This window comes from Humulus lupulus, chromosome 2 (assembly GCF_963169125.1).
Source record: "Humulus lupulus chromosome 2, drHumLupu1.1, whole genome shotgun sequence".
Lineage (NCBI taxonomy): Eukaryota > Viridiplantae > Streptophyta > Magnoliopsida > Rosales > Cannabaceae > Humulus > Humulus lupulus.
Window position 1 is genome coordinate 125,457,679 of NC_084794.1, and position 21,501 is coordinate 125,479,179.

The window sequence follows — 21,501 nt, forward strand, 5'->3', positions numbered from 1 at the left end:
ATAAATAAAACATATCAAATTCAATTTATAAATATTCATAAATGAAAATGACATAAAATAATAACTACAATGTATAATCTATATAATATTAGAAATATACAAAATTATTTTATAAGTTTAAATTGATAATTAATTTTCTTATAAATTATTAGTATGTATAAAATAATATATATAAATATATTTAATATTAATACAATTATTACTGTGTGAAGACATATTTTTTTAAAATAAAGACTAATAAATATTATAACTTATTATAATGTAGAATTTATTTTTATTTATAAGTGATATGAATTTTGGACTAAAAAAATTTATGACTATGTAAAAATTATTTCAATATAAAATAATATTTTAGGAAAATTTTATATTATTTTGACGAAGAAAAAAATCTCATATTTTATTTGACAATATTATAATAAATTTAACAATAAAAAGTGGATACATGTATTGTTTTTTATTTATTAAGAGAGAGAGAGAGAGAGAGAATATCGAGTGTCATTATCATTGCTCTTGTTTGTTGAGTCCTACTCGTTCTTTTTCCAATAACACCGAATAAGTATAAGTATGGCCAGACTCACAAGCTCCAGCACTGCACCACCACCACACCATTTGTAGTGTTGGCCACGTTGAACAAGATATTTGAGATGAAAGGGCACCCACCATTCCCCAGGCCCCAGCTCTTGTTTATTTATTTTTGTTTACATACACAGCTACAAGCGCTAGGTGACTTAAGAATTATTAAAGTTCCACATTTAAGTACGTGTAGCCAATTGTCAAGGCTTCCAAATTCTTCTACACAGCTCGGTGCATCTTTGACTTAAAAGAAGAAGAAAGAAAGATAAAGATGACCTTAAAGTTCAATAATTAGCTGGACAGAGCTCAGTAAAGATCCAAAATTTAAGCCTTTTGATTCTTTCAATCCATAGAAAGTAGTGGTTTAAATAGTTGCATAAACCAGATATGTAAATTAGGTTTTCACATCAGTACCATTCCTTTCAAAATTTTAAAAGAGAGTTTATCTTTAATTTTGGTCTTATCCCAGCTAAATGTGTCGCTCAATCAAAAGCCAAGATTATGATATGGCATTTATATACATATATGGGGTCTCCAAGCATGGGTAGGTATGAATATATATAATACATTTATCTACTTTGAAAAAGACAATTGGTAAAGAGATGGGCCGTCTTGCTGTTCACATTTTGTTTGTGGAATTAATACATGAATAATGATATGCACCAAAACATTACACTATGTAGTATGTAGCTAGCCACGGGTGAAGGAAAATAACTTTATGACATGCGACAAAGCAGGGGACATAAGCAAAGGGAGCAGAACCAAAACAGGGGTTTTTTAAAAAAAAAAATAAGAAATATCATGATTTTGTGGACCCTTTTTTTTATTATTTGTTTTCCTTTCTAAAAAAGGTGTGATGGTTTCCCTTCAAATCACCATGACCCATTGGACACTTCATTATATCTCCATCAAATAAAAATAAGGCATTTATTATTATTCTTATTATTTTTAAAAATATTATTATTATCATCATCATTAAAGATCTGAAGAGTGTTTTATTGTGTAATTAATTTAGAGTAGCCATGGAAGTGTTAGATCCAAAAAGGAGGAACTAGATTATTTTGTCATGGTGATTCTTCATCTTTGGTGGAAAAATATGACTACTTCACACAACTAGTTATGTTCTATTTGAACAAGTTAAAAAAAAAACAAAAGTTCCCTTTCAAAAAAATACATAAATAAAAATAAAATTAAATAAAAATGAGAAGAGAACTTCATGGAGGAGAATCCTAAATAAATAATAAGGTACAGAGACATAATGATTTTCAATATACTTAAAGAAAGCAATTGCTCTCCAAAAACTGGACAATTTTACATTCTTTTGTCCATCACTTGCCCCCATGCCACAGTAACTTCACTAGAACAGTTTTCAACAAGTCATCTCTAGGATTTAATTTGAATGAAAACTTGCCAAACAGAAGACAAAATTGTAGGCTTTCTCTAACTTGGCCAACAATATCTACTATTGAATAGTTACAAATCTGGTTTATATATATATACAGCAGATGAATCTACATAGAAATACACAGTACACTTGAGAGCATATGATATTTAACTTTTCCTCAGTCAAGATTTTGCACTGGTTGATTGCTCTTAAGATAGATCTTAAGAGTTACATAGCAATTTATTGCATATATATGCATTTCTTTTGCCTAGATAATATGCACAGGAAAAGAAAATCTTCAATGACCAAGTGTAATTGATGCTCAAGATAAGTAAGTTATCACAAGTGTCATAGCATTATAAAAGGAGTGGATGAGAAAAGAAGAGCCCAAATTTCCAGTCCAACAATAAGAGCATCCAAGGACACACCCAATGATGAGCAACTGTAAGAAATTCTCACCAGAAAGGTGAGCCATACTGAAAATAGCCGAACTTATGAGAACAGCATGTTGCCATTTCATTGTTGATGAAAGTGATCTTAATAAGAAACATCTATATACGGTTTCTTCCAGAAGAGGAGTGATGATGCAGTACACAAGGGCACAAGCAGCTCTCGCGATATTGCTGCTCACTAGCATTTCTTTCAGTATAGGGTTGCTTATGACCTGAAAGTACAAAATCATTTCGGTTGAAATTAAAAAAGATGGAAAAGAAAACTTTTTAACCGCATTTTCCTATGTGACTCCATGACCTAGTTTTCATAGATAAATTATGCATGTTTCATAACAGAAATAACTTAAGAATGTTTAAAGGAAAAATGCACATGCGGAAGAAATCCAGAACAGCAGTAGCTTAACCAAAAGAATTTCATCATAAAAGAATTACAGAATGTCAAGGTGCAACCTAATGAGGGGTAATGCTAGTCGATCACAAGTCTTATACCTAAATTTTATGCAAATGAATCGCCATCACAATAGATTCATATACAAACATCTATTGGCATATTCATTGATTAAAAAAGAAAACCCATTGATACACCACGGTAACTTAGATGAAACAATGGGAAAATTTTGAGAATGATTTTATTGAATAACCCAGGAAAATTCAAGAGACAGTTTCTCTTCCAGAGCTATTGCTCAATACATATAAGATTAGGTCTAACATAATCTTACCCGCTCATCTAATATATTCTAATAAACTTTCCAAACAAATCACATTCTAGAAAATCCTAATACAGTCAGATTGATCCAATGACAATTAAAACTTTTCATGATTATCCTATTTCCTAAACCCTTCACCAATTATGACCTCCTATGCTGAGCATAGGTGTTATCATATAGGTGGTCTATCATTTGATACACCACAGTAGTTTAGATGAAACAATAGACAAAATCTAAGAGTGATTTTACTGAAATATCCAGGAAATTCGATACCTGGTTTCTCTCCTAGAGCTACTGCTCAATACAAAAAAGATTATGCATAACATAGTCATAATCTTACACTTTCATCTTATTTATTCCCATGAACTTTCTAAACAAGTCAGATTCTAAAAAATCCTAAGACAATCATTTTGATCCCATAACAATGATAGACCTCCAATACAATACACCTATGCTTGTAAGAAATCGCAATTAGTGGAAGGTTTTGGAAAATAAGATAATCATGGAAAGTTTTAATCGTCATAGAATCAGTTTGATTGTCCTAGGAATTCTTAAAATCATGTTTGTTTGGGAAAGTTTGTGAGCATAAATTAGATGAGCGTAAATGGGTGGTATGCTTAATGTTTATTGAGTGTTGACAGTTAGGAAAATTAAATTCTAAAGATTTGATTATTTTTAGTTCCCTTATTTATAGGGATTGTTTATTATTCTGCGATTAAAGTTGTGATACATGTATAGCCAATATAATTCTAGCCCTAGGTTGTAAATGAATATCAGAAAATAAAAATACAGAAAACAAGGTGATTTTTTCTCACCATTTTCACATGGTATCAGAACTATAAGAATAATAATTCTACCTTATTTTTATTTGATGGAGATATAATGAAGTGTCCAATGGGTCATGGTGATTTGAAGGGAAACCATCACACCTTTTTTAGAAAGGAAAGCAAATAAAAAAAGAAAAAGGGTCCACAAAATCATCTTTCTTTAAAAAAACCCATGTTTTGGTTCTGCCACTAGGACTAGGATTGGGGTTCCATCTTAAAAATAAATCCGAAACATGTCGAGTTTTTCATAACTTTCATCATATGATTCAAACAGTACCAAACGTCTATAAGAATGCTTTATGCTTAGTACCGACAATGGTACTAAATATTTCAATACCACCCTCGGTCTCTATCTTCTCCAGAATGGGACTGTTCATCAAAGCTCGTGTGTCGATACTCTGCAACAGAATAGAGTTGCTGAACGCAAAAATCGCCATCTCTTAGAAGTAGCTCGTGCACTTATGTTCACTATGCATGTCCCTAAATATCTTTGGGGCGTCGCTGTTCTTACCGCTGCTTATCTCATTAATCGCCTTCCTAGTCGACCCCCTTAGTTCAAAATACCATATTATGTTCTTCATTCTCTACATCCTCACATCTCTACAAATACTCTACTGGTAAAAATATTTGGTTGCCCTACTTTCGGAGCAAATTTGATCCTAGAGCCATTAAGACAGATTTTTTGGCTTACTTTCCTACCCAAAGAGGCTATTGGTGTTATTGTCCCATCACCAAAAAATCATTTATCTCATGTGACGTCACCTTTTTCGAGGATACTTCTTACTTCATTCCCACATCGCTTTAGGGGGAGTACAACCATCACCAGCAAGAAGCTCAGTGGTCGTGGGGGTTAGAATTACCCTTAACCACTCCTTTTCCATTTACTTCTTCCACTCCACCTTCTTTTCCCTCTTGAACCAGAAAATCTACCAATCTCTCCAAAAACAACCTCTCCTGAAATCACCAAACCAGAAGGACATCCTCAAGACCAAAACGTACAGAAAGAGATTCAGGTGTATTCCAGGAGAGAAAGAAATAAAGAAGTTACGAATCCTCAGCACAGTCAAACACCCAATCCAATGATAGAACCACTTCCCTCAAAAGATCCAGGTACTCTTCCATCAAACAATCAATCAGATTTAGATATTCCTATTGCATTGAGGAAAGGAACTAGATCTTGCACCCAACACCCCATTTCAAAGTTCATTTCTTATTCAAAATTGTCATCTGCATTTAAAGTTTTTGCTTCTAGTCTATCAAATGTTGTGATTCCCAAGAATATCGAAGAAGCACTTGATTCTCCCCGATAGAAAACAACAGTTCTTGAAGAAATAAAAGCACTTAAATAGAATGGAACGTGGAAATTAGTGGAGTTACCACAAGACAAGAAGGTAATAGGGTGCAAATGGGTGTTCACGGTCAAATACAATGCCAATGGATCTATTGAGAGGTGTTGCCAAGGGTTTTACTCAAACCTATGGAATTGACTACACTGAAATGTTCGCTCCAATTGCCAAACTCAACACTATCAAAGTTCTACTATCGCTAACAGTTAACTTGGAATGGGAGTTGCATCAACTTGATGTAAAGAATGCATTCTTGAATGGGGAACTTGAAGAAGTATATATGAGTCAGCCTCCGGGATTTAAAGAATCTCTCAAGACAACCAAAGTTTGCAAGCTGAATAAATCATTATGGCTTGAAACAATCTTCTCGAGCATGGTTCAATCATTTCCTGAAAGTTTGATAGGCTTGCTAAGCCTATCATCTGATTCACCTACACTAGAAGGGGTGTTAGACACACAGGTCAGGGGTAGGCTGAGTCATTTGGGGTGGTGAGCTGGTTGTTAGTTTTTTGGAGGGTATTTTGGGTACTGTGTAGGCCTTTTAGTGCCTCGGGGAGCTATTGTTTTGGTTATGCAAGAATTGAGATAATTCTCTGCATCATGGAGAGTTCTCTCTCCCTTTTTGTATGAGAATTGGTCTCTTTAGATATATCAATAAAGCTTCCAAGACTAATTCCATTTTTGCTACTGTTTCATTGATTTTCCTTCTGTTCATTCTATGTTATTGAGTATTATTGTTGCTGCTGTAAATTAACTGAACCAGGTCCTATCATTTGGTATCAAAGGCGTCATTCGAGGTGCATGCCGGTGACTACGCAAATGGAAACGAGAGTGGATGGAGTAGAATCGGCAATGTCCAGCGTTCAAAGTCAGCTTAATGACCATGGAGTTGTACTTAAGGATCATGGGGTGGAGCTTGGGTCCATGAAAAAAGTTCTGGATCGTTTGGTTACTACACAAGGCAGAGTTGCCGATGAACTCACCTCCCTCCAAGAAGGGTCGATCGGATTTCAGGGCTCCGGTCGTCGTCTTCAGGGCAACGGGTCCACCGCTACTGGTGGAGGTGGATCCAATGGAAGAGTAGCTGAGGTTGGAGAGTGTCGAACTGAATTTCGAGCTCGGAAAATTGAATTACCAGTGTATACCGGCGATGACCCAGATGAATGGATGTACCGAGCCGAACGCTACTTCGAATTACAGCGATTATCTCTGGTCGAGCAACTGGAAGCGACTGTCTTATGCTTGGAAGGGGCGGCTCTCAGCTGGTTTCGCTGGGAAAACCAAAGGAGACTCATCACGACCTGGGAAGAATTGAAGTCGTTATTACGGCGATTCCGTCCCACCCATGAGGGCACTGTGTACGATCGGTTCTTTGTGCTCCAACAAGTCACCTCAGTTCAAGATTACCGGAGGAAGTTCGAATCGTTGGCTGCTTCAGTGGGAACAATGGGTGAGCCGGCATTACAGGCGGCTTTCATGAAAGAATTGAAGGTTGAGATTCAGGCTCCGTTGAGGGTTTTGGAGCCCAATGGGCTGATACATATGATGGAGCTTGCTGAACAAATAGAGGCCAATCCGGCCCTCACTGAAGTGGGCCAAGTGGGCCCATTAGGTCAGGCCCACGAACCCCATTATCCACTATCATTGTACCAGAACCCAGCAAGGGCACTTACGTATCGTCCCCAACCTCTTCAACACACACGACTCCGACCAGTACAAGCTCCAAGTCGCCATCTTCTCTGGCGATTTCTCCGGTCTACCGTCGGTTAACAGAAACTGAGATACAAGAGAAGAAACGTAGTGGCGTGTGTTTCAAGTGCGATGGGCGCTGGACTCGTGGACATGAATGCACACAAGCTGAAGTACAAGTAATCATCATCCAGGAAGAGTCGATGGAGGACCCGCCCCCTGACCCTATCGCTGATGCCCTCAGAATTACAGATCCGACAGAAGCTGTCGAAGCTCACATGGTAGAAGTGTCCTTGAATGCTGTGGTGGGGTTAACCTCTCCAAAAACCATGAAAATTCTGGGTTCTATTCATGATCAAGAGGTGGTTGTTCTTGTGGATAGTGGGGCGACACAATTTTATTACCACTGAATTAGCCCATAAATTGGCTCTTCCCGTGTCCACAACAGAGGCTTATGGAGTTCAAATGGGGAGTGGTCAAGCGGTAAAAGGGGAAGGGGCTTGTCGATCGATTCCTTTGGCACTCCAAGAATTGGAAATTATCGAAGACTTTCTGCCCTTACAATTGGGCAGTACTAATGTAATATTGGGAGTTCAATGGCTGCAAACCTAGGGGGAAACCACTCACCATTGGAAGGAGCACACTATGAAATTACGAGTAGGAGGTAAACCTGTCATTTTGCGAGGTGATCCTCTGCTCCATAAGACTCGTATCTCACTGAAAAATATGATAAGGCTGCTGCAACATGAGAAACACGGGGTGTGGGTGGAATTGGGTTGTGTATCAGTTTGTCAAGTCGTTGCTGAGTATTCGGAAGGAATCAACCAAGTGTTACAGCGGTACGAAACAATGTTTGAAACACCTACTTCTCTTCCTCCTTCGAGAAGCCCATACCATAACTCTTCATCCAGATGCTACACCGGTGAGTGTTCACCCATATCAGTATCCTCATAGTATCAAGGATGAAATTGAAAAAATAGTGCATGATATGCTGAATGGGGGCATCGTCCAGCCTAGTAACAACCCCTATTCTAGCCCAATTCTCTTGGTTAAGAAGAAAGACGAGGGTTGGAGGTTTTGTGTGGATTACCGAGCTTTGAATCGGGCCACGGTACCCGATAAGTTTCCCATTCCAGTTATAGATGAGCTGATTGATGAGTTGCACGGGGCGCAAGTGCTTTTGAAGTTGGATTTACGTTCCGGTTATCATCAAATCCGTGTGAAGCCGGAAGACGTTCACAAAACAGCCTTTCGGACTCATGAAGGCCACTATAAGTTTGTGGTGATGCCATTCGGGTTGACTAATGCTCCAGCGACTTTCCAATCTCAAATGAACGAGATTTTCAAACCTCACCTTTGCAAATGAGTGCTGGTATTTTTCGATGACATACTCGTTTACAGCCTAGATGAGCAAACTCATGTCAAAGACCTTGAGATGGTCTTACAAACGCTATCGAAACATCAATTTTTTGCCAACTTGAAGAAATATTGTTTCGAGCAGCGACACGTTGAATACCTTGGGCACATTATTTCGGGTCAAGGCATAGCGGTTGATCCCTCTAAGATCCAAGCCATGCTTGATTGGCCGCTGCCCAAAACAATTAAAGAGTTGAGAGGTTTTCTCGGTCTCATTGGCTATTATCGGAAATTCGTCAAGGATTATGGGACCATTGCGAGACCCCTTACTGATTAGCTCAAAAAAGATCTGTATGGGTGGACGGATGAAGCTATAGTGGCGTTTGAAACCTTGAAAAAAGCCATGACTACGATTCCCGTCTTGTCTCTTCCCGATTTCACCAAGTTGTTTGTGGTGGAAACTGATGCTTCGGGGTTTGGATTGGGTGCTGTTTTGATGCAAGACGGTTGCCCACTAGCATATTTCAGTCAAGTTTTGAAGCCAAAAGCGAGGCTGAAATCAATTTATGAAAAAGAATTAATGGCTATTGTTCTTGCTGTACTCAAATGGCGACCTTACCTTCTAGGAAGGTGTTTTGTTGTCCGAACTTATCAAAAGAGCCTCAAATTCCTGCTGGAACAGCGACTGGTCACGCTTGAACACCAGAAATGGTAGTGAAACTATTGGGGTACGATTTCACCATTCAGTATCGTCCTGGTGAGACAAATCGGACTGCTGATGCTTTGTCCAGGGTCGGCCCAGTGGAGTGTTCTTTTTTAACCTCCACCACATGGCTGGATTGGGATGATGTTCATCGTGAGGTTGCTATGATGTGTTTCTTTCTCGCGTAAAGGTTGATCTGGAGCAGGGCAAAACTATTGTTGGTTTGGCAATCGTTCAAGAGTGGCTGTTGTATAATGGGCGGTTGGTTTTGTCCTCCACCTCTTCATTGATTCCTCACTTTTTGAGAGAGTACCACTGCTCTCCTATTGGAGGACATTCGGGGGAGCTTCGCACTTACCAACGCTTGAAAGGTGACATATATTGGGTAGGCATGAAGGCTAAAGTGCTGGAGATTTGTCAACGAAACAAACACTTAGCTAGCAATGTCTCCTGGGGGTTTACTCCAGCCATTGTCGCTGCCGGGGTATTATGGTCCTTTTTCGGTTCTGAAACGCATTGGCAAGGTGGCTTATCGTTTGGACATGCCTCCTTCAGCTGCCATTCATCCTATTTTTCATGTGTCTCAACTCCGCACTGCTGTCGGTAATGTCCACTCTTCAACCACACTTCCCCCCACTTTGACCTCTGACTTGGAGCTCATTGCGGAGCCTGCAGAGCTACTGAATGTGCAGCAGAACCCATCATCTCCAGACCAAGCTGTGGAGGTGCTGATTCGTTGGAAAGACCTGCCATTGTTCAAAGCTACCTGGGAGAAGTTTGATGCCATCTGAGCTCAATTTCTAGCCTTCAACCTTGAGGGCAAGGTTAAAAAATTTGGGAGGGTAATGATAGGCTTGCTAAGCCTATCATCAGATTCACCTACACTAGAAGGGGTGTTAGACACACGGGTCAGGGGTAGGCTGAGTCATTTGGGGTGGTGAGCTGGTTGTTAGTTTGTTGGAGGGTATTTTGGGTACTGTGTAGGCCTTTTAGTGCCTTGGGGAGCTATTGTTTGGTTATGCAAGAATTGAGATAATTCTCTCCCTTTTTGTATGAGAATTGGTCTCTTTAGATATATCAATATAGCTTCCAAGATTAATTCCATTTTTGCTACTGTTTCATTGATTTTCCTTCTGTTCATTCTCTGTTATTGAGTATTATTGTTGCTGCTATGAATTAACTGAACCAGGTCCTATCAAAGTTGTCAAAGAACTTGGCTATATACAAGGTCAGACTGATCACACTCTTTTTGTTAAACACTCGGGAATTAGAAAAATGGCAGTATTGATTGTGTATCTTGATGACATAATTATCAATGGTAATCACATAGAAGAGATGAATTCAATCAAAAAAATGTTGGCAAAAGAGTTTGAAGTCAAGGATCTCAGGGCACTCAAGTATTTTCTGAGTATGGAATTTGCTGGAAGCAAAAAAGGTATTTCTGTGTCCCAAAGAAAATACTCTAGACCTTCTAAAAGAGACAGGCATACTCGGAAGTAGGCCCAGCAAAACTCCAATCAAGCTCGGAGACAAAAAGAAAATGTTTGAAGGAAGTCCTGTTGACAAGGGAAGGTACCAACAACTAGTAGGAAAACTCATCTACCTCTCACATACTAGACCTGACATTGTCTTTGCAGTAAGTCTAGTAAGTCAATACATGCATGATCTGTGTCAAGGACATCTCGATGCAGTATATAATTTTGATGTATCTCAAGCAAACACCAGGAAATGGCCTTTTCTTTAGAAAGACAACTGAGAGAAAGGTTGAGGTGTTCACAGATGCAGACTAGGTTGGTTCAGTTGATGATAGAAAGTCTACATCTGGATATTGCACAATGGTATGGGGAATGTGGTAACATGGAGGAGTAAAAAGCAAACAGTGGTTGCAAGAGAAGAAGTACTGAAGCAGAGTATAGAGTCATGGCCCATGGGGTTTGTGAAGCAATATGGATCAAACGTCTATTGGAGGAATTGAAGATTGAGGAAGTACTATACATCATGACAGAACTAAATATGTGGAAGTTGATCGTCACTTTATTAAAGAAAGGATTGATAGATGAATTATCAGCATTAGATATGTGCATACGGATCAACAGCTAGCTGATATACTATCTGAACAAGTATTTGATTTTCTAGTAAACAAGCTTGGACTCATCAATATCTATAGTCCAGCTTGAAGGGGAGTGATGACAGTTAGGAAAATCAAATCATAAAGATTTGATTATTTTTAGTTCCTTGATTTATAGGGATTGTTTATTATTCTGTAATTAAAGTTCTGATACATGTATAGCCTATATAATTCTAGCCCTAGGTTGTAAATAAATATCAGAAAATAAAAATAAAAATACAAAAAACAAGGTGATTTTTTCTCACCATTTTCACATTGAGCAGTAGCTCTAGAAGAGAAATTAAGTCTCTTGAATTTCTAGTCTATTTTCAATAAAAATTACTCTCAAACCCAAAAGGGTAGCTCAAATTGTTAGGCATGTGGTTTTCTTCCACATGGTGATAAGAATTATAGGCCTCCCTAAGGTTCACTTACTCAAGAATAAATAAGAAGAGCTAGTTATTAAATAGACTTTTTATTATTGGTTGAAGGGTTATCCAATAGAATTATAAGATTTGTCCTAGGTGTAAGAAGTGACTAGTATATATTGAATTTTGTTCTAGAGGATTGGCTATTGAAGACTGTCATTTGTAATTGAGAGAGTTTTGCTCTCGGTGAGAGTTCCAAGCCTCTCAGATGCTTGGTTGTATTGATATTTTTTTGAGTTGATCAATTAAGGATGTGAAGTTCATTCAAAGATTACTCTAGTCTATCACAAGGTTTGAGGTTTAAGTCTTTCCTGGGTACCTACATAATTATTGCTAAAGTTTTATGGTCCCTAAACATTGTTGGTTGTGTTACAAATGCAACAAGAAGTACGATCCAGGCCATCAGTGCAAGGAACTCCAGGTAATCTTGTTACATGAGTTTGCCCCAAAAGAGATTGAGGATATAATGGAGTGCCTTCAGGACGACATTAAGCAAGAAGCAATGTAGATGGAGAATCAAGGGGTGGAAGCGTTCCTAAATTCTGTTGTGGGACTCACCGCACCAAAAACTCTCAAGTTGGCTAGACACGTTGATAAATAGCTTGTGGTGGTCCTAATAGATGGCAGGGCTACCCACAACTTCATCTCTAATGTGTGAATGCACACCTTGAAGATTCTTATCACTCAAATTGAACCTTATGGGTTGGTATTTGGGACGGGCACAACTACAAAGATCTGAGGCATATTTAAGGGAGTCAGGGTCACGATGTAAGGAGTGGAGATTGTTGAGGATTTTCTTCCTTTAACTTGGGTAGTACAAACCTTATATTGGGCATTCAATTGTTCGAAATGTTGGGGGTGATTCACATCGATTGGAAAACTCATTACAAGGTGATTTGATGTTGCACAAAACTATGGTGTCTTTGAAGGCAATGATGCATACTATTAAACACGAAGGACATAGGATGATTATTGAGCAAGGAGGTCCTTCTGTTCCATATGTCAAATCACAAGAAGTACTCATGCGATACGATCAGTGTTCCAAGATTCCAAGGACATGTGTTGAAATTCTGATGGAGCTCTCACCATTATGGGGCAACAAACATGTTATTGTTTTGTGCAAGGGCTAGTCTGCGATAAGTGTCTAGCCTTACAGTTACCCACTAGTACAAAAGGATGCTATTAAACAATTAGTTGAAATGTTGGCAGCAAGCATCATCCAACAAAGTGTTAGCCCATTCTCTAGTCATGTCTTGCTCGTTCGTAAAAATGACCAAGTTGGAGATTGTGTCCATTCTTGAGTATTGAGCTGTGAGACAGTACTACAAGTTTCCAATTCCAGTCATAGACAAGCTTTTAGATGTGATACATGGAGCTACTATTTTTTCAATGCTTGGCCTTAAATCTAGATACCATCAAATTCGTGTGAAACCAAAGATGTGCACGAGACTGCTTTTCGTAAGCACGACGGCCACTACGAGTTCTTGGTTATGTCTTTAGGCCAATGCTCCAATAACATTCCAATCTCTTATGATTGAGGTTTTCCATCACCACCTTCATCAATTTGTTTTGGTGTTTTCATGGTGATATCTTAGCGTATTATAGCCGCAAATTGCATGACCATGCTTGTCATTTATTGATCGTCCTTTAGCTTTAGAACAAGCGTAAACTCTATGCCAATCTCAAAAAGTGTTGTTCACTAAGGAGAGTTCACAGTATTTGGGCCATATAATTTTCGATGATGAGGTGGCAGTGGACTAATCTAAGGTGTGAGTGATGTTAGATTGGCTGAAGCCTCAAACTATTCGAGAATTGCATGGATTTTTGGAGCTCACGGGTCACAAACGTAAGTTTGTTCGGGGTTATAGTGAGATGGTGTGGCATTTGAGGCTCCCAAGCAAGCCATAACTACAGTTCTAATATTATTGCATCCTAATTTTGATCAGCCTTTTGAGGTGGAAACCAACGCTACGGGGTATGAAGTTGGGGAAGTTTTGATGCAAGGACAGTGGCTAGTGGCATTTTATAGTCAAATTTTGGGTCAAGAAGTGAGAATGAGGCCTGTATATGAGAAGGAATCGATAGCCATTATATTTGCTACATTCTTGGAGGATGATTTGTGGTACACACAGTTCAACAAAGCGTAAAGTTTTTATTGGAATAACAAATAGTGGCCCTGAAATATCATCATTAGATGGCCAAGCTTATAAAATTTTGAGATTCAACATAAGTTGACAGCTGGTGGCTGATGCCCGTGTCAATCAGCTAGTGGAGTGTCACAATTTGCTTGTTTCTCAAAGGATTGGTTTGGATGCTTTGCAGAAAGAATTGGAGTGTGATACTTTTTTGACAAAAAATATTTTAGATCTTTAGCAAGGACACTCGTGAGCTGTTGGGTTTCCTATGGACCACAGACTGTTGATGTATAAGGGGCGGCTAATGTTGTCTAAAGATTACTCTCTCATTATGATCATCTTGTGTGAGTACCACAACTCTCCTCTAGGTGGACATGAAGGTGAGGGAAAACATTGAAACATATTGCATCTTATTTTTATTGACTTGGGAAGAGGAAGACAGTAGCTGAATGGGTACACAATTGCCAGGGTTGTCGAAAACACAAATCCATGGCCATTTTGTCAGTTGGATCATTGCATCCTATTTCCTTACCTTCCTTGGTTTGCAAGGATTTGGCCATAAATTGCATATAATGGTTCCCTAGATCCCAAGGCATGGATATCATCTTGGTGTGGATCTATTGAGCAAATACGCATATTTCATTCCTATGAAGCTTTCATTCACTGCTTGTATTGTTGCTTAAATAATTTTAAAGGAAGTGGTTCATTTGCATGGGATGGGATACCGAGATTGATTATCTTAGACCGCGATAAGGTTTCCACGAGTCATTTTAGTTGTTCAAGTTGCTAGGTACAAACTTTCTCCATAACACCACATATTACCCTCAAATGGACGGTTAATCAGAGGTTGTGAATAGGTGCTTGGAAGGTTACTTGCTTTGCTACACTTTAGAGAGTTCGTCTTCTTGGATGTGTTGGTTCTCTTGGGATGAATATTAGTACAATACATCATATCGTATGGCAACAAAACACACCCCATTGAAAGTTTTGTATGGTCACAATCCACCTTCACAGATTCGGTACAAGCCGAGCACTACTACAATATCCTTAGTGAATGAGAAGTTGGAGGAGCGAGAAGCCTAGTTGAATGATCTTAAAATGCATCTCCTACGAGCACAACAACGAATGAAGGACTCGTCATATAAAAAAAGACGAGATGTGCATTTTGAGGTGGGGGAGAAAGTGTTAGTAAAGTTGAAACCATACCGATCGAAGACCCTAGCTACTAGGAGGAATGAGAAACTCTCCATGTTTCTATGGACCATTTGAAGTACTCTCACACATTGGGGTGGTAGTGTACAAGCTGGTTCTACTGCCCACATCTTCGATATATCCAATATTCCATGTATCTTAACTTTGAAGAGCTCATAGCATAACCAACTCAATCACCATCGCTGCCCCTACAATAGAGCCCGGTTTTGGAGTTGATAGTTGAACTAGCTAAAGTGATTGACAAAAGAAACAGCCGCATAGATGGGTTGGTAGAAGTAGAGGTGATGATCAAGTGGGAGAACGAGAATCTATACCCCTTTTGAAGCGTCTTGGAAAAACTACACCAACTTACAGCAGCAGTTTCCTAAAAGTTTGGGTGTGAGGTGATGATAGACCTCTAGTACAATACACCTACATTCATAGGAAATTATAGTTGGTGGATGGTTTTGGAAAATAGGATAATTATAGCAAGTTTAATTTGTCATAGAATCAGTTTTATTGTCTTAGGATTTTCTAGAATCATGTTTGTTCGAGAAAGTTTATGAGCAGAAATTAGATGAGAGTGTAAATTGGTGGTTGTGCCTGTTTTAATGTGTATTTAGCAGTAGATCTAGGAGGGAAACCAGGTCTCTCGAATTTCCTAGCTATTTTCAATAAAAATCACTCTAGATTTCCCTTATTGTTTCATCTATACAACTGTGGTGTATTAGACAATTAAAACTTTTCACCAACTATGATTTCCTATGCCAAGCATAGGTGTAACGTATTGGTGGTCTACCACTCATTTGGCACATCAGTGGGTCTTAAAGACAATGCATAATATTATTCTTTCTGTTCATCATAAACAAATACTCCATTCCCTTCCTACGTTACTCGCACTTTTCAAACAATCACTGCAGTAATGAATCCAACACAAAGAAAGTACCTTATGAAGAGTCCTGATAAAAACTAATAATAAAAAAAAAAGTAATCATAAGCAGCAAATTTTCCATGCACTCTGCTTTACAAGAAGGGTTAAACTGCTTTATACAAATGTTAACCCATGTTGAACAGCTGCAAGATCCAAGCCGAATTCAAATGTACAACACTAAATATATACAATCTCAAACAACCTAAAATGCATCATGTTTACACAAATCAGTTTAAATATTCTTATAAGACACTAAATATATACTTCCAGTAACAATTGATTCAACATAACTTATTTTCACCATGTCCAACAATCATTAGTTTTCTCCATTTCTACATTAGAATATTCTGCAGCCTTGAATGCTAAAAGTAAGAATGTAACTACAAGGAATGATCATCTGTTAAAATATTTAGCTACTTAACAATTGTCCATGAGCTGAAGAAGTACACTAAATGTTACAAAATACTTATGCCAAACTAAAAGGTATATTAGATGCTATGTCAGGAGAACGAAAACGGAGTTTCAAACAATCAAAAGTCTATTGCACAAACCTTGGGCTCAAGGACTCTGTCCACAAAGAATGATGTAAGTACAACCAGTGAAAAAAGAAATGTCAATCCCATAGTGGATGCGAACAACCAGTTCCTTTCTCCTGATAGCTCATTTGCTTTGAAGAGATTCATAAATTGATACTTTGGCTTTGCTGTATATTTTAGTAAAAGCAAAGTTGCAATGAACTCTAGAGTTTGAGCCAGAAGCAGTGATATGGCCTGCGCTAGAAAGAAGAATTGGGCAGAGATCAACTATCAATAGACAGGTTGATTGAATACCAAGCTACAGCTTTGTCAGCGAAGATTTCACATATAGCTGAAATATTTTATGGTAACTTGGTCAGCAAAAATCTGAATGCTGAGAAAGAATGCTAATAAAGGTGAGAATCGAAAACTTGTAAATGATACTGCAAAGCTAATTATTTGAAGTGAATCCTTACATATTTACATATAATATCTGATAATTATATAAGTTATCCTGTAAGTAACAGTGTTTTATCTTTTATATTTCTTAGTCTTTTATTTATTTAAGTTGGCATTTTAACTTTCCTACTAAATGTTTATCTAAACAGTCTATGAATTTTCCCTCTCTAATTGTATCTTCCTCCTCCATTTCTCTCCATAGTCCTTGACTATGCTTTCTATCTTCTTACTACTCCTTCCTCAGCTTCTTTTTCCCTATAGTCCAATGTAACAACAAACAGCCCATATGGTTAAACCATGTGTAGAGTAATATTACTAGTCATAATCCTATTGCCGAGTGAGGATTAGATGGAAATTTGATCATGACCGAAGAGGATCTTAATATGTACTGACCTCAGTGTGACAGATACTGCTTTTTCCTTCTATTCTGACAACTCCAACAATTCAATAATTAAAAATAAAATAATAAATTGCTAATAGATGCATAAATACACATATATTTATATGTACTGACCTCAGTTTGAGGGTCAAGAATAGGTTCTTGCAGTAATTCAGCCACCACAGACAACCAGCCAAAACTCAAAGGAATGTGTAAAGTAAACATATAAAAGGCCATGGTGCTCCATACACTCCCACTATCCCATGGAGTATCTGGTGAGAGTGCCGAGAAGCTCTATAATTAAGAAGCACAAAATGTCATTTCCATACTTCACATTTCATATTTGTACACAAAATAATAATCAAATGAAACCAAATAAGAACATCATAGTAATCTCTAATCACCCATATTGATTTATGTTCTACCTGAGAAGAAGCTTCGTGGATGTTGTCGTTTTCAGCGGAAAAGCGTTTAAAGGAAGCAACGGAGCTTGACTTAGAAGAATTGTTGGAGACACAGAGAAGAGTAGTCGAAGAAAAAAGAGACAAATTCAGTGGTGCGCGAAATTGGGCACTAAATTTTGAGGGTGAGGGTGAGGGTGAGAATGTAGAGAAGTAGTTGAAAGGTTGCTTAAGCTGCTTTATGATCATTTTGAACACAACCAACCATATCTTGGCAATGCCCTGCTTTTCCTACACCTCCACAAGCTGTCGTAATGCTAAATTTCAATTTTCCCTATTTCTAATTAATTTTTATTTATTTATTTTCCCTATTATTTCTAATTGATTAATTATTATTAAATAAAGGTAAAAAAGTTTTACCTCTATGTTTTGCCTAATTGATCGGTCCTTTCTTTTATTAAATGATAATTTAGATTATACAAAATAAAACAATTCAAATCCTAAATCTAATTTTAGTCAAATTATTTTTTTAATACGATCAAAATACCCTTATATATTTTAATTATTAAATTAATTCAATAATAAAAATAGATTTTAAAATAGAAAATTAATATAAAATTTTAATTAAATCATTATTGGCCTAGGCACCACGAATGATGACAACAGAGCATCCACAAACGGGCATCGATTTACAACCCTCATCGCTAGAAACTCGACCCATCCATTTATGACGACTTCAGCGTCGATCTCTTTCTAGTAACCACTTCAGGGTAGGATTCGTCTTTGGCTCGAAGTGAACAACGAAGCATGGAGATGAGGGTCACAGTGAAGGAAGAAGGTGAAGGGGGAGATGAGGGTCACAGTAAAGAAGGTGAAGGTCACTATCAAGAACAGAAGAAAAAGAAAGAGGGAAATTAAAAGTTTATTTTATTTTTAATTTTTGTTTGTATTTCTATATGAAAATTAATTTTGGAGGTTTGATGTTAATGTAATAAGTTTAGGATTTATAATTTTAATTTTGATGTTAGGTTTAAGTTTAAATTATATTTAGAATTAAAATATGGGAAAATACCATTTTGGCCCCTATATTTTTTCCGAATACGCGATCGGCCCCTGTGTTTTTCCCGAATACGCAATCAGCCCCTATATTTTGTTAAATGACAATTCGGACCCTGTGTGTGTGACAAAATTGATCAAAATAGTACCCTAGACCCAATTTTGGTGAAAATATTTTCAATTATAAGATCAATTCTCGAGTCATTAGTGATGCGATAGGTGCAGAGAAGTGGAGAAAGAGGTGAAGGAGCTTAGAATGAAAGATTATATTTGAATTTTTTTTTTACCAAAATTGGGTATAAGGTACTATTTTGATCCATTTTGTAAAACACAGGGTTTGAATTGTCATCTAACAAAACATAAGGGCCGATCACGTATTCGAAAAAAATACAGAGGCCAAACTAGTATTTTCTCTTAAAATATTTATATTTAATTAAAAATTATTTTATTAATTTTTTTATATTTTAAAATCAATTGAATTTATTTTTTATTTTAAAATATATTATTGTTATTCAATAATTAAAAAAAATAAGGGTATTTTGGTCTTATTAAAAAATTGTTTGACCAAAATCAGGCTCAATGTATCATTTTGTTCCCTTTTGCAAAACGTAGGGTCCAAATTGTCATTTAACAAAACAAATGGTCTAATCAGTAACTTTTGCACAACATAGGTGCCAAAATAGTATTTACCTTATTGTAATTAAATAAAACTTTAAAATTATTGAAACCCTAACTATAATAAACAAAAAATCAAAATTAAACATAAACCAAAATTAATTAAAATCTCCAAATAATAAATCACATCCTTGAAACCAAGGTTTAAAACCCATATCAAATCAAAACATGCTCACCTAGATTAAAAACCTAAAAATTAATCAAAACTAGTTCTTGAGTTCATCATTCTAACCTGGATTTAAGCATCAATACAACTTCTATATATAAAAAAAAAAAAATCAAACTTGCAGAGCATTAGAACAGATCTCACCCATGATTGAGTGAACAAAATCTCAGAGGCATATACAAAACACAATCTATAGTCTAGTAGAAAAAAATACCGATCTGAAATCAATAAAAACACCTAAAATTGAAACACATCCAAGAAATGAGAAAATTTTTAGATAAATTAGGTACCAAGCCATTGTCTCAGCAACAACCTTGCCACGACAACTTCAGCCCCTGATCTTCCTCAGAGACTTCACTGCAAGATTCGAAAAAAGCTCATGTCGAAGACGTGCTTGATTAGTGTTCAAAAATATTATTTTATTAGTCTTAAAGTGTAAAATTAATTAAGTTTTAATTAATATTTTCATGGATTTATTGTCATATATTTTATATTTGAAAATATTAATTTTAATTTAATTTGTGTTTAATTTTCAGGAAATAAAATGTATTTTGACACAAAGAAAAAGAAAGAAATATAATTTAAAAAATTATGATAAAGTGGTATTTTGAAGGTGACTTAAGCCCAAAACCAAGCCCAGCCCAATCTTTCAGCAGGTGCACATGCTGCCATGTGGCAGCAGGCCATTTGTCCAGCCAAGCCGCTACCAGTCGAGCCGCCTGCACCAGCTCCACCAGCTGCTTGACACGTGTCCCCTGCTAGCCACCCACCTGACGAAGTCGAGCCGCGAGCCGTCCCATCAGCTGCCACACCTAACGCATGCCTGCCAGGACTGACGCATCTGACGCCACGGTCCCACGTCGCCTGCCACGCCTCCATGCTGAGCCAACCAAGGGACGCCACACGTCCCACTGCCTGGCGGTTGCTCCCCACACCCCAACAAAGCAGCTGCCACCATTCTGCCGAGCCAATCAATTTCCGCCCCGTGGCCCAGATGTCTCCCATGGCTCACCACCATTTGCCCCACTTCCATCTGTTTTTATGCCACTTTCCCACTATTTTGTACACGATTTTACTTTCTTTTGGGTCTATTTTCTCTATAAATAGAGAACCACAATCAATGTAAAGGATCAGATTGGAGAGTGGAAAAAAACACTTTGTATTTTGTTTCTTTTCTTATTTCTAGTTTAATTTTGCTTGTTTTAGGTGACAAAAATGAGTGAATTATTTTAGAAATATTGGTGAGGTTGGAGTGTAGTTGTTGTACTTTTCATTCTCAATATTGATATTGATTCTTCTTATGCTTCATTTCCATATCTCATTCATTATTTTGTTTCTCATCTTTTAATTTCTTTTCTAAAATTATTTAGCATCTTTTACATAAGTTCAATCATGCTTTTCTTATGTAACTTAGATTGTTAATTTATTTTAGTATATTTGTTATATTGTATGTCTTTTACTGCATTCTGCCAATGGTATTTTGTCGCTCTTGGATATATAATATGATATGCTATGAAATTAAGAGTTAGATTCAATTTAATCTAGATTATTTAATTTGTGCTTTTAACATATACATCTTGTTACACCCAGATTTTGAGACCTGAGATTGTGACCTCGAAAGCTGGATTCGTCAGGTGTGAGCTCGCGATAGCTAAAGTGCACGTTCGTGGTCCAGATGCCAAACCCTCGAAACAAGGTGGCAACCTCGAAGATAATGTAACCTCGGAGTTCTTTCTAATCTCGAAAGACATAGCATCGGAGTATATCCATTGACGGGTATCTTCGGATCAAGTAGCCCGAGCTTGGCATGGGTATGAGCTCGAAATGTAACGGCCTCGGTGGTATTTGCCCGCTTCGAGCTGGTCTTGGGGAAAGCTGCATAGCTCATAATTTACCTAAAGGCATGGACTGGCATGATGCTGATTGCCGGCCTCAAACGGCTTAGTGGGTCATCTGATGAGACGCAGTCCATGCATCCAAAAGATATTTATTGTTGTAACTTCCCTACATTAAAGGGATAT

General features: G+C 37.4%; 1 protein-coding gene across 1 annotated transcript; it reads right to left on the reverse strand.

The window, feature by feature from the left end:
• Nucleotides 1-1,816: 1,816 nt before the first annotated feature.
• Nucleotides 1,817-17,885, reverse strand: LOC133818470 (uncharacterized). The gene is made up of 4 exons (XM_062251355.1): nt 17,608-17,885; nt 17,318-17,476; nt 16,381-16,599; nt 1,817-2,621 (listed from the first exon to the last, which is right to left on the reverse strand). The coding sequence occupies exons 1-4, from the start codon at nt 17,830-17,832 to the stop codon at nt 2,280-2,282; spliced, it is 945 nt and encodes a 314-aa protein (XP_062107339.1). The 5' UTR covers nt 17,833-17,885; the 3' UTR covers nt 1,817-2,279.
• Nucleotides 17,886-21,501: the final 3,616 nt, after the last annotated feature.